Raw genomic sequence first — 14,155 nt, 5'->3', positions numbered from 1 at the left:
GCCTATTGTGTGTACCAGTTCATTCTTAGTTCTCTCCCTCTTTTCTGCGGTCCCCGCCACCTTTCCCTGACTCTGCCTCACGAGGTTAGCATCTCCAGCCGGCCGGGGCAGGGGGCGGGGGTGCAAGGGAGGGCGCTTGGCCCACCAAGCTTTACCCCTTGTCTCACTCTGTGGGCCGCGCGCGCCCCCGTGTGGCCTGCACGAGGATGGCTGCGCCGCCCCTCTGGACAGACTGATGGTTTCCCTGTGATGCCAGAAGTCGTGTGTGGCCGTGTAATCTTGTGAGATTGTACCGGTGAGATGGGGTGTTACATGGAGACCTGTGTGACCCCTGTGCTTGTGAAATGACAGACATGACATGCCGGTTGCTCTGTGACTCCCTGAGGTGGGTCATGCCATTGGGAGGGGTGTGTGACTCTGTGACCTGGCAAGACTGTGAGAGATGGTCACAGAGTGTCAACTAGTGAGGACACGAGCCAGGTGGCTGGTGTGTGAGTGAGTGAGCTTGGAGGACAGGTGTGGTTCACCAAGGCATGACATCTGACATGAAGGACACATGAGTGTGCATTAGCCTGAGCCAGCCATTCTGCTAAGCCGAGAGTACAACATTGACATCACCTGTGACAATGACACTGACATCACCCATGACTATGACATTAACACATGTAACAATGATATGCAACAATGACATGTAATCACATGTAACAATGACACGGGCATCACCCATGACCATGACATTGACATCACACATGACTATGACACTGACATCATGTTTGACTACGACACTGACATCACTTGTGACCATGAGACTGACATCACCCATGACATTGACATCACACATGACTATGACACTGACATCATGGGTGACCATGACACTGATATCATCTGTGACCATGACACTAACATCACGTGTGACTGTGACACTGACATCACATGTGACCATGAAACTGATATCACCCATGACCATGACATTGACATCACACATGACTATGACACTGACATCATGTGTGACTATGACACTGACATCTCATGTGACCATGAAACTGACATCACATGAGGGGTGTGGTGTGGGGATGTGGCATGAGGTGGACAGCTGTGTGTGATCCGGATGCCGTGAGCCTCAGCCTGTAGATTGCCCCCTTGATGGTGTGAGTATGTGACATTGAGAGGGAGGCACCAAACTGATGGGTATCGGATGTGAGGGACTCTGTGAGATCCCAGGAGATGGTGCAGTGCGGAATGCTTGTAACTCTCGGGGAACTCTCTGGACTGGGATGCTGAGAGCTGAGAACTAGAGCTGGGCCAGGGGAGGTGGCTTGAGTCAGGACATGTGACTTGGGGTGTGCGTGCCTGTGTGTGGCAAGGTGGGAGGTGAAAAAGGGTGTGACATTTTGAGAGCATAGAGGCGACTTGCTGCTTGTCTGCTTGACACCATCAGCCAGGAGCTGACGGTTGGAGAGCTTATGAGGGATGGCGGTGGCATTTGGAGAGTCCCCTTGCTCCCACGAGGGTGACTCTGGCCCCCAGAGAGACCTGGATTCTGGTGGTGCAGAAACCAAGGGACACAGAGTGGTAGAGAGTGTCTCAGAGCCAGGGACTACAAGTGTGAGTATGGGTGGAGGGCGCTGGGTGACACGGGGGTGACAGGCATGATGGGGGACAGGAGGGGGAGCACTGGGGCGCTGTGAGAGTCTGTGTGTGACTGCAGGGGCACCTGAGAGATGTGTGTTCAACATAGATCCCGACTCCCAGAGAACAGGGTGACGCAGATCCAAGGATGGGGACAAAGCAAGGCAGGAGCAGAGACAGCGAGGACCCAGGTGGTGGCTGGGGCTGGCTGCTGCTGCAGGAGGCGGGGCCCTGGGCCCCTGGGGAGGGGCTGAGGCGGGGCTGGGGGCCCCCAGATGCTGTCTGACAGCCTCAGCCACAGCCTGTCATCCCAGCCCTCAGCAGCAACAGGTAGGTGGCTCCTGGCCCCTTCAGCGAGTCCCTCTGTCCATCCCTGCCTGCCTTTTTGTCCCTCTGGGAGCTAATGAATGAGTGTGAGGGAACAAATGATTGTGTGCTTGTGAGTCTCTCTTATCTGTCGCCCTCTCTGGCCCGTTCTACCCCCCAGCTCGCAACTGGCCTGCCCAGCTTTGCCCCCGCACTCTGTCTCCTTCTCCTTGTCACGTCTCACCTCTGTCCCCTTTTGTCCCTTTCTGTGTGATCCCCTGCCCTCAGTGTCCTACCCCTTTCCCTTTTCCTTGTCCCTCTCTTCCCTCTCCCAGCCCCAGCCTGTCCCACCTGTGTCTCTCCACCCAGTCCCCTGCCTCAGTCTCTCCCTCTGTCACTGTCATCCCCAGTGCCTTGAATCGGTTCCGCTCTCTATCCCCTCTCCCAGTCCTTTCTGGGGCCTCCTCCCATCTCTCTCTCCTCTCTCTCTCTCTCTCTCTCTCTCTCTCTCTCTCTCTCTCTCTCTCTCTCTGGCTGCTAATGAGCAGAGGAGTCTTTGAGTTGCCCAGAGCTGGGGTGGGGGCTCCCTGAGGGGGGCGGAGGGGGCAGCTGCTGCCAAGGCCCTAATGAGGCCCCCTCGGTGCCCCTCCTGCGGAGATCTTAATTCCTTGTTCTCCCTGGAGCTGCCACTAATTGGCGTGGCGAGGCCCCCTCCTGCTCCTGTTCTTCCCCAGGGTGGGGTGGGGTGGGGTGAGGACACCTGGACCCTGAGCCAGCACCTGTGGCCCTGTCCTTTCCCTCTGCCGCAGTCCTCCAGAGACCCCACGGGTGCAGCCCTGCGTCCCGCCTTTCTCCTCTCCTCCGGCTCCTCCGTCCCTTACTGACTGCCTCTCGCTCCGTCATCTGAGGGTCTCTTCCTCCTGCCCCTTTCCCCTTCGGTCTTCCTTTCCTTCCCGCACCTGCTTCCTGGCACCCCCTTTGCGCGCCTTTTTTCACCTTGCGTGTCTGGCCACCCCTATCTAGGCACCCCGACTTGTCCTCGCCTACACCCCACTATTGCCGCAGCCATGTCCAATAACATGGCCAAGATTGCGGAGGCCCGCAAGACGGTGGAACAGCTAAAGCTGGAGGTGAACATCGACCGCATGAAGGTGCCCGGGCGGGGAAGGGAGGAAGCGGGAGGCGCTGCGGGTCCGGGGTCGGCGGGGTAGCTCCTGGGACAGGAGTCATTTGGGAAGACGACAGGACCCAGGGCGGGACTCGAACAAGGGGCGGGCAAAGGGAGGAGGGAGGGTCCTGGAGGTCGAATCAGGGGTCGGCGGGGAGAAACGCGAGCTGGCGGAGGGGAGACGGGGCCGGGCGAGTGGGCGGGCCTTTGCAGAGGCGGGTCCCAAACGACGGGCGTGTCCTGGGGGCCTTGGGGCGGAGCGTCAGGGCGTGGCCTTGGGCGGTGCATGAAGGCGGAGCCTTGGGGAGGAGGGCGGATTTAGGGCGCGTCGAGTGGGCGGAGCCTTGGGGGCGGGGCGAGTCATGATAGGGCGGAGCCTTGGGGCGGGGCTGGGTCCTGATAGGGCGGAGCCTTGGGGCCGGGCGGGTCCCGATAGGGCGGAGCCTTGGGGCGGGTCCTGGCGGCGGGTCCTGAGGACGAGGCGCGGACATTACCACTCGGCACCCGCAGGTGTCGCAGGCTGCGGGCGAGCTCTTGGCCTTCTGCGAGTCGCACGCCAAGGATGACCCGCTGGTGACACCGGTACCGGCTGCCGAGAATCCTTTCCGTGACAAGCGGCTCTTCTGTGTCCTGCTGTGAGCCCTCCCGGCAGCTTACTCCCGCACCGAAGTCCGAGTCCAATAAACGAGGTCACTGTGGTGGCGGTCTGCTTTGGGGAAAGGGGCACGCGCAGACCTGCTCCTCCCTTTGGGTGGAGGGTGGAATTAGCCCGTGCCAGGTTAGAGCATTCAGAGCCGGTGGGCAGGAACCCAGGGCTCCTGGCTCTGTTCACCCCTTGGAGACAGACCTTGGCTTCTTGTACGACACCTGTTTGACAGATGAGGAGAGGAAGCACATAACCAGGAGGGGAAGTGGGGTGAAGCTTGGGCATAGCACACGGCCTACTTGGGTTCTATCAGTTGACACACGGCCTATAGGGTTCTCTGAGCACCTCCAGAGTCAATCCTGACTGCAGAGTCAGAAATAACCCCTGAGTATCGCCGGGTGTGACTCAAAAAGCCCTAAACAAAAGACTATGGACTCTACACCCCTCAACTGACCTCTCTTCTCCTTTCCTGAGTCTGAGATTCCTAGGGATTTCAGTGCCAGCCCCGCTTTGTCACCCTCAAATGACTCCAGCTCCAACCTTTATAAAAAAATCCTCGTTGAATACACTAATGTTCTTTTAAAAAAATTTATTAAATATCCATAGATAGACCATTATAAAACAGTTCATAATTTTTTCTTTTTTTTTTTTTTTTGCCTTTCGGGTTACACCCGGCGATGCACAGGGGTTATTCCTGGCTCTGCATTCAGGAATTACCCCTGGCGGTGCTCAGAGGACCATGTGGGATGCTGGGAATCAAACCCGGGTTGGCCGCGTGCAAGGCAAAGACCCTACTCGCTGTGCTATCGCTGCAGCCCCAACACTTCATGATTGGGTTCAGTCATACAATGTTCCAACACTCATCCCTCCACCAGTGTACATTTCCCACTACCAATGTCCCCTTTTCCCTTCCATCATTCCCCGACACCCTCCCCCCACACAACACACACAAACCCCTACTATGGCAGGTACTTTCTTCTTTCTCTCTCTTCTTTTGTGCATTATGGTTTGCATTATAGGTACTAAAAGGTCATCGTGTTTGTGCAGGGCGTTCAGTATTTTTATGGGGAAGGTAAGGCTGGAGTAGCTTTTTTAACTGAGTGGCAGTTGTGGATTGTGAACATGACTGCTGAGGCTTCTGGAGGTACAGGGAGATGGGAGGAGGTAGCCCATCCCAACCCTGAGAAAGCCTGGAGATTTCAGTCACAAAACCCACATAACCCAAATTTTCAATAAGTTTATATCTTGGTGAGGTCCTTCCCAAGATGGTGGAGTCTGGTGGCGATTTTGGATTTTGGGAGCAAGTGGCTGCCAGTGGCTCTGCTTGGGTGGGCACCAGACTGACCTGCCTCCCTCTGATTTATCCGGGCCTATGTAGCCTTGTGTGAGTCCAATATTAACTGTGGCTTTTGATCTTTTTTGAGATTTATTTATGGGTCTCTGAAGAAAAGTGGATTAAATGAGTTTATATAGCTGAGCCAGAGGTGGTTTATGGGTTTGGATCCCCCATACCTAAATTTTTGTAGTTTAATTTCTTGGGTAACTTGTTCTTGAGGTGTTGGGGTACATCCAGAGGCACAGCCTCAATTTTGAGGTATCAGGAAGTCTGAAGGCACCATCAGGCAGCAGATGTACTTGCCCTGTAGGTACAGGATGACCTGCTGGTGGCACCAAACTCTTGCCTTTTTTATTTTTTCAGCAAAAGATTTTTATTTAGAGAAAGGTCACAGAGGAGAAAGGAACGAAAGGAAGCATCCTGCTTGCAGGAGGGGTCTCTGAAAGCATGATTCCAAGGAAAGGCCGAATTCCTTCCCCCTTGATAGCTTTTGACAAAGATTGGGGGGTTCATGAGCATTTCTTTATTATTTTGCTCAAAGAATGCGGGCCATTAACTATGGGAGAGTATGAGTAGTTTCTGGGGTAGGGACGTGGCAGGATGTGGCCACCAGGTTAGCGGTCCCGCCTCCCCTCCATTTTCCTGCTAGTAATTCTTTCCTGCTGTGCCATCCCCCTAATCTTGCCCAGCTTCTTCCCCTTTTGTCTCTATAATCCCCACTCTTAGGCAGGGGGCTCCCCATATGGGGGAATGGGGGTGAAGAACTCATCTGGCTGCTTCCTGCTGAAGTTTCAGGCTGCTGATGGATCCCCCTATAAAAGGGTCTGTCCCTAGGCCCTTTGTTCAAGTCAGATGGAATGTCCACTTTGGGCCTTATCAGCATCTGTAACTTTAGAGATTTTGAATAGAAACAGAGGTGTTTTTTTTTTCTTTTTGGATCACATAGGTGATGCTCAGGGGTTACTCCTGGCTCTGCGCTCAGGGATTACTACTGGTGGCAGGGGACCATATGAGATGCCAGAAATTGAACCCAGGTCAGCTGCCTGCAAGGCAAACACCCTACCTGCTGTAAATCACTCCAGTCCCCTAAAAATAAGTTTTAAGTTGTTTATGGGACAAATATATATTTTTTTGCTTTTTTTTTGGGGGGGGTCACACCCGGCGATGCACAGGGGTTACTCCTGGCTCTGCACTCAGGAATTACTTCTGGCGGTGCTCAGGGGACCATATGGGATGCTGGGATTTGAACCCGGGTTGGCCGCATGCAAGGCAAACGCCCTACCCGCTGTGCTATCACTCCAGCCCCGGGACAAATATTTTTGCATGGATAGAAAATGAAAGACCCTTGGGGCTGGAGTGATAGCACAGTGGGTAGGGTGTTGGCCTTGCACATGGCCAACCCGGTTCAATTACCAGCATCCCATAGGGTCCCCCGAGCACCCCCAGGAGTAATTCCTGAGTGCAGAGCCAGGAGTAATCCCTGTGCATCACCTGGTATGACCCAAAAAGAAAAAAAAAGAAAGACCCTAAAGGGCCAGAACAATAATACAATGGGGAAGGCACTGTCCCTGCACATGGCCAACCTGGGCTTGATCCCCAGCATTCCATATGGTCCACTGAGAACTGCCAGAAGTAATTTCCTGAGAGCCGAGTTAGGAGTAATCCCTGAGCATCGCCAGGTATGGATCCAAAAACAAACAAAATTTAAGGCCCCAAATTTTATTTAATGATAGACACCCCCAATCCTTGAAATAGATCTTTATTTGATCCCTTGATTGATGGATTCAGACCTCACCTTTAAAAATTTTTTTTATTGAGTATCTGTGAGATAGACATTACAAAGCTGTTCATTATTGGGTTTCAGTCATACAGGGATCCAATATCCATCCCTCCATCAGTGTACATTTACCACCACCAGTGTCTCCTGTTTCCCTCCCACCATCCCCCAACACCCCCCACCCCCAGCCTGCCTCTATGGCAGATACTTTCCTTCTTTTTCTTCCTTTCTTTTTGTGCATTATGGTTTGCAACACAGGTACTAAGAGGTCATTGTGTTTGTTTGAAGCGTTCAGGGTATTTTTATCGGGAAGGTAAGGCTGAAGTAGTTTTGAAACTGAGTGATTGCTGAGGCTCCTGGAAGTACAGTGAAGTGGGGAGAGGTAGCCCATCCTGGCCCTGAGAAAGCCTGAAGATTGCAACCACAAAACCCTCATACTCAAATTTCCAGCAGATTATATCTTGGTGAGGGCCATCCCGAGATGATGGAGTCTGGCTGGGGGCATGTTGGCGATTTTTTTTTGGGGGGGTTGCACTCAGCCATGCACAGGGGTTACTTCTGGCTCACTCAAGAATTACTCCCTGGCGGTGCTCAGGGGACCATATGGGATGCTGGGAATCAAACTCGGGTCAGCTGAGTGCAAGGCAAATGCCCTACCTGCTGTGCTATCGCTCCAGTCCCATGATGGCGATTTTGAATTGTGGGAGCAAGCAGCTGCCAGGGGCTCTGCCTCGGTGGACACCAGGCTGACCCAACCCCCTCAGATGTATCAGGGTCTATTCAGCCTTGAGCGGGTCCTAGATTCACTGTGGCTTTCAATCTCTATCGAGATTTATTTATGGGTCTCTGAAGCAAGGCCAGTAGGAGAGCTTACCTGGTGGTGCTGAAGTTGGTTCATGGGGGTGACTGTTGGTGCTTCCAGGAGTACAAGGAAATGGGGGGAGGTAGCAAATCCTGACCCCCAGAAAGCTTAGAGATTTCAGTCACAAAACCCGCATACCCAAATTTTCAGCAGAGGGCTGGAGCAATAGCACATCGGGTAGGGTGTTTGCCTTGCATGCGGCCGACCCGGGTTCGATTCATTCGTCCCTCTCTGAGAGTCCGGCAAGCTACCAAGAGTATCTCGCCCGCACGGCAGAGCCTGGCAAGCTACCTGTGGTGTATTCAATATGCCAAATACAGTAACAACAAGTCTCACAATGGAGATGTTACTGGTGCCTGCTCAAGCAAATTGATGAGCAACGGGATGACAGTGAGATAGTGATGCAGTGATATATCTCAGTGAGGTCCATCGCAAAATGGTGGAGTCTGGCTGGGGACATGGCAGTACAGCAGCACTTGGATTGGAGACCCTCTCCCCCCTTTCTTTTTACCTTTGGCTACCCACTGCCACTGCAGTGGGGTGGGGGGGTATCCTCCCAAGAGACCATACTCTGTTCATTTGTTTATTCATTTCTTCATTCTCCCAACCATGTCCTGGGGACCTTCTTCATGAACCCCCAGACTTAGCTGTGACTTATAACTGCCCAGACCCTGTCCTCCTGGGACTCACCGTCCAGAGGGACAGACAGACATAAGCTTAGAGAGCAATGAGCCATGACTGTGGGGTTTGGGGGGAGGGAGCCCAGAATGGACACGGGATCAGCTTAGCTCGACAGTCAGAGAAGACTTCCTGGGTGTGGGGACTCTGAGCGGGGATAATGTGGCAGTAACACTTGGGAAACCCAGACAAGAGGGAGGTGTGGGTAGCAGAAGGGGGTGGAGGCGGATCAATGTTTGCATCCCCGGCTTCCATGATGATTGTCTCTGTTCCGGGGCCCATGGGAGGGGACAGTTGCCGTCACAGCCCCGACCTCTGGGCACCCTGTAGGACAGACACGGCACAAGCAGCATTTTTTTTGTTTTGTTTTGTTTAATTTGGGGGGCCACACCCAAAGATGCTCAGGGGTTACTCCTGGCTCTGCACTCAGGAATGACTCCTGGTGTGACTTGGGGGAGACCACGTGGGATGCTGGGGATCGAACCTGGGTCAGCCACATGTGAGGAAAGCCCCCTACCTGCTGTGGTCTCTCTTTGGCTCCTCTTTTTTTTTTCCTAGCGGAATTGGGTTGCTCATTCTCAGGGTGACTCCTGGCTCAGTGCTCAGGGGTCACTCCCTGCAGTGCTCAGGAGATCGAGCGGTCCTAGGGACTCACCCTGGGACTCCCACCTATCAAGCCCAAGCGTCTCCCCAACTCTGCCTCTCCCTTTTCGAGGCCTACTGGGGACCCCACAACTGCATGACCCCAGGGATTGATCTCAGACCGGGAGGTGGCAGCTGGGCTTAGGAACTCCACGATGCGATGTCCCTGCCGTGCCCTCCCATCTCCCCAGAGTAGGAGGCCCAGGGCTCGGGGCTGTTTCTCCCCCAGATGGCTTGTGTCAAAGTTTCTTTCCGAGAAGGCTGCACTGCCTCAAAGCTCTGTCTCGCTTGAAAAAGAACTGCTGCCGGGCTTGAGAGAATGCCACAAGCTGACTGCAGCTCCGCATAACAGAGGCCGGGGGTTAGTCCCTGGCACGGCATGGTCCCCGGAGCACAGAACTGGGAGCAGCTCCTGAGCAGAGACGGGTGTGGCCCTCCAACAAAACCCCCAAAGAGCCGCAGAGAGGCTGTCGGTTCATTTACAGCCGGGACTGCATCCAAGACCCTCTTCCTGCTCTCTCCTCACTCCCCCCTCTTGCTCTCTGCTCCCCCAGCTTGGGGCTGAGGCTCGGAGAAAGGAGAAAGGCAGCGCTCTGTGCCTCGGACCTCACCCCCACTTCCCAGAGGGGGCTGGGCCTGCATTTGGCAAGAGTTCCATTATTTGTCGCGGATTTGGGTCCCCTGGGCTCCTAACCCCGAGCTTTCTGTAGAATCGAAGCGGACGAGGTTGTAATTACATCTCCTTCCCGCCTCCCACCTCTCAGCTGGCTCCGGTCTGGTTGCATCATGTCTGTGGGAGCCCCGGGGGAAACGGGGGACAGAGCGAGCCAAGGATAGCTGGTGGGGGGAGTGAAGGAAAGATGCTGGAGGGAAGTTGCCAGAAGGATTTGGGAATTTCACAGACCCTATCCTGGTCTCCTAGCAGCTGAGATGCAAAGGAATCCAGAAGTCGGGGGTTTGTGGTGGGGGGTGCCGGTAAGGGTTGAGTTTCTGGGCTTCTGCTCTGGTCCTGTGCGGACAGTTTGCTGGAGACTTTGGGGGTGCCAGGATTTCTTGAGGGGGGCACTGCTTGGCTATCAAACCGCCAAGAGCTTTCTGGCTGCCAAAACTATGGGAGACAGATGCTTCCTCTTTGTCATTGCTCGCCCTGCAGGGTGAGAGCAGGGTGTGTGTGTGTGGGGGGGACACAGGGTGATGGGAGAGGTTTGCCTGGGGGCGCAGCAGGGTGGGGGCTGGTGGGAGCCTGTATCCAGACACAGGGCTGGAAGGCAGGAGACAGAGGGGACAGGGACATTGACGTGCAAGCCAGTAATCTCATTAGTGGCCCTGATTTTATCAGGGCCTTTTTCTTGGGCCTTCTGGTTTTATCCACTGCTGTGTATGTGTGTGGGGGTGGGGGTGGGGGACAGGGGTCAGAGTCAGGCCAAAGGGCAGAGTTGAGGGATGCCTGGGGAAGTGGCCACTCCCAGCAGACTCCGCCCTCCTTGCTCCCCCCAAATGGCCGAGGTGGAGGGGGGCGATGCTACTCTGCCCGGATGCCCTCCCTCAGTGCTCTGCACACGAAGAGGTCTGGGGAGGGACACCACGGCGCCAGCACCTCCCAGGGGTCCCCTTCACACGCCCTTCTGCTCCCGACTCACTGTAGCTCCCAAGGGCACTCAGTTTGGAGGGGGTTATTTTTGGGGTGCCAGGACCCAGCCCGGGGCCTGAACCTGCAAGGCCGGTGCTCTAACAGAAAGCCACATTAGCAGCCTGTTTATTCCCATTTGTTTTTTTCATTTCTTTTTTTAGTTTTGGGGACACACCCTGTATTACTCAGGGACTAGGGACTAATCCTGACTCGGTGCTTGGAGGGGGTACGAGGTGCCGGTTTGTGAACCCCCAGGCCTCCCGTAAGCAAAGCAGACACTCAGCCTGCTGCTCTATCTCTCTGACCCCTATTTCCACTTTTTTTGGTGTGTGTGGGTGGGCACACCCGGCAGTGCTCAGAGATCACTTCTTGCTCTGCACTCAGGAATTACTCCTGGAGGGCTTAAAGATATGGAATACTGGGGCTGGAGCGATAGCACAGTGGGTAGGGTGTTGGCCTTGCACGCGGCCAACCCGGGTTCGATTTCCAGGATGCCATATGGTTCCCCGAGCACCCCCAGGAGTAATTCCTGAGTGCAGAGCCAGGAGTAACCCCTGTGCAACGCCAGGTATGACCCCCAAAAAGAAAAGGATGCTGGGGACCAAACCTGGGTCGGTCACGTGCAAGGTAACCCTACCCTCTGTACTCTGACTTGGGAACTTAAAGCAGAGATATAATGTATTATGTTCCCCCCTCCTCATTTTCTTCCCTCTTGGCTTTTGGGCTACACCAGCAGTAACCAGGGCTTGCTCCTGGCTTTGTGCTCAGGGATTACTCCTGGTGGGATCAGGGGTCCATATAAGGTGCCAGGGGTTAAACTTGGGCTGGTCGTGTGCCAGACAAACCCCTAATCACTGATATTACCATGTTATTTTATCTTATCATGGAGGGGGGCCGTGGATCACATCTGGTGGTGCTCAGGGCCTACTCCTGGCTCTGTGCTCAGGGGTCACTCCTGGTCGTCCCTTGAGGGAACAAACCTGTGCAAGGCCAGTGTACCCTCCATACTGTCTTTCCAGCCCCCTTAATCTTATTAAAAACAAGACCATTTAGAGGGCGGGAGAGATCAACAATAGACGAATTGAGCCACGTGTCTGGCAAATGACTGACCCAATTTGAATCCTGAGCACAACTGGGTGTGACCTTCAAACAATGATAAAGATAATCGCAAACATTTTAGGGTTGGAGGTGCATCTCCGGAGCAGACCACGTGCCTCACATGTATGAAGTCCCAGGTTCAAGTCCTGGCATCTGGAAAAAAAAAATTATTTCCCTCTCTCCTCTTTCCTTCCTGCTGCTGTGGCTGTGTCTAGAGTGGGCAGAACTTGGGTGCTAGCAGGGCTCTGAGATTTTTTACTGTGGTGCTCTGAACCCCTATAATCTCACCCGGCACGTGTGGGGTGGTCCTGGGTTCGCTCTCGGGCCTTGCACCTACAAGGTGGGCGCTGAGCTGTGCCCTGGCCACGTCTCGTCCTTACAACCCTGGGAGTAGTCAGGGAGTGACCTGACCTGAAAATATGGGGGTGTTGGGGCTGGAATGGGGTGTAAAACCTATTCAGAAGAGGCTGGAGGTATCTCAGGACCTCGTGGAAAGGAACTGGGGGTCTGGGGGATGTGGCGTTAGGTGCTGGGCCTTGCCCTGCCAGTCGTGATCTGAAGAGCACTTTCAGCAATGGTACCATGGGCTGAGAACAGGCTTTGCATGTGGGAGGCCTGAGGTCCAGCCCTGCCCTTCACACCCCCACCCCCGCGATCCCCTGAGCACTGCCTGGAGCAAGCCCTGCACTGAGCCGGAGTCATCCCTGAGCACCACCAGGTATGGCCCTCAAAGGAAAACAGAGGGGCTGGAGTGATAGCACAGCGGGTAGGGCGTTTGCCTTGCACGCGGCCGACCCGGGTTTGATTCCCAGCATTCCATATGGTCCCCTGAGCACGGCCAGGAGTAATTCCTGAGTGCATGAGCCAGGAGTAACCCCTGTGCATCGCCAGGTGTGACCCAAAAAGAAAAAAAAAAGGAAAACAGAAAAGCAGTCATGCTCCTCACGGTGAAGGCGGGTGGGCGGGCCTGCAGGTGCAAGGGGCCAGTGGGGCGTGTGTGTGCAGGGAGTGTGCAAACTGCAGCTGGGGCTCCCGCCAGGCCAGGAGGCTGGAAACTGGGGGGCTGGGAGGGGCTGGACAGGATCTGAGGGCTGCTGCACAGCAGTCACAGGACGGGGGCATGCGTGGAGGAGGCTCCTCTGGACCCCATTTCCTGCCCTGCTGGAGACACGCGCAGATGGGAATCGGGGTGTGGGATGACTCAGCCCGGCCCCAGTGGCAGCTCTCCGGCTCTCCTCGTCTCTGCACGCTATTTGGGGAGCCACCCCTGCCAGGGGGCACCGCGATGCCCCGGACCCTGGTGCAGTTGGAGAGAATCCCCAGCCCGGCAGTAGCTGTTTCTGGGAAGCGGGTGGGCATGCTGTCTGTTGGGGGGCTGCAGCCACTGCGTGGGCAGGAATGCGTGTGGCGCCCCCAGTCTCGGATGGAGCCCAGCTGCTGCAGCTGGGGGAGCCGGTTCTCAGGGCCGGCCCCGCTGGGGGGTGAGGCGAGCCTCCACACATGCTCTTCCCTCTGTCCTGGCATCTTGCAGCGAGCCCCGAGATACACACATGTGCATGCAGACCCACTGATCACACCCACGATCCCTCATGCACCCCCCCCCAAAGTCCAAAGGGAAATTCCTCTTTTGCTCCCAGTCCTGGGGTCCCCCATGGGCTGGCCTGTCTGCTCCTGGCAGCTGACTCAGTTGCTCAGAATGGTGCCTTGTTCCCCCCACCCCCACCTCAGCCCGTGACCTCTCACCCACACCATCTAGATAGAAGTGAAAAAATCTCTGTGGGCTCAGCCACATCCGGGGCAGGAGGGGGTTCCCCAGAAGGTGACTGCGGTGTGCCCAGAACTGGCATGGACCCCAGCCCACGCCTTCTCTCCGTCCTCCACCCCAGGGTAGGGCTTGGGTGAGGCCCTGCAGGCCTCGGAATAGAATGAGCCTCTGGAAGATTCTATGGCCCCTGGTGGGGACAGGAAGTCAGCAGGAGCAGCTTCAGGAATCAGAGCTTCTCTGCCTCACCTCCCCCCCACCAACCCCCCCCCCCACTAACTCCCTTGACGCAGAAACAGGACCCAAGCCTGCCGGGCGTCATCCTTCATTAATATGAAATAACTTCCTGCGTGAGCTCTAGTCTGCGGCGGCCAGGAGCGGCCTGAGGGCCCGTGGGGTGGGGGGGCGGGGGGGGCTGAGAGCCACACACTCACAGCTCCCCCCTGTCCTCCCAGAGAAAGGCTGTGCAGCCACTTGGGGAGCCCCTGAATGTGGCTGCAGCTGGGGCGCCCATCCTGCCGGAAGTGGAGGTTGCCAGCCGGCTGGGGTGATAAGGAGCAGGGTGGGGGCCTGGGGGGGTCATCCTGCTGGAAGCTGACCTTGCCAGCCGGCTGGGGTGAT

The 14,155-nt window shown here is 55.6% G+C and overlaps 1 protein-coding gene across 1 annotated transcript; it reads left to right on the top strand.

Moving 5' to 3' along the window:
• The first annotated feature begins 1,800 nt into the window (after positions 1-1,800).
• GNG8 (G protein subunit gamma 8) lies at positions 1,801-4,030 on the top strand. Its single transcript, XM_055146245.1, has 3 exons — positions 1,801-1,959; positions 2,959-3,086; positions 3,614-4,030. The coding sequence occupies exons 1-3, from the start codon at positions 1,905-1,907 to the stop codon at positions 3,740-3,742; spliced, it is 312 nt and encodes a 103-aa protein (XP_055002220.1). The 5' UTR covers positions 1,801-1,904; the 3' UTR covers positions 3,743-4,030.
• Positions 4,031-14,155: the final 10,125 nt, after the last annotated feature.

Source organism: Sorex araneus, chromosome 8 (genome assembly GCF_027595985.1).
Source record: "Sorex araneus isolate mSorAra2 chromosome 8, mSorAra2.pri, whole genome shotgun sequence".
Taxonomy (NCBI): domain Eukaryota; kingdom Metazoa; phylum Chordata; class Mammalia; order Eulipotyphla; family Soricidae; genus Sorex; species Sorex araneus.
This window is presented reverse-complemented; position numbering and strand designations above follow the sequence as displayed.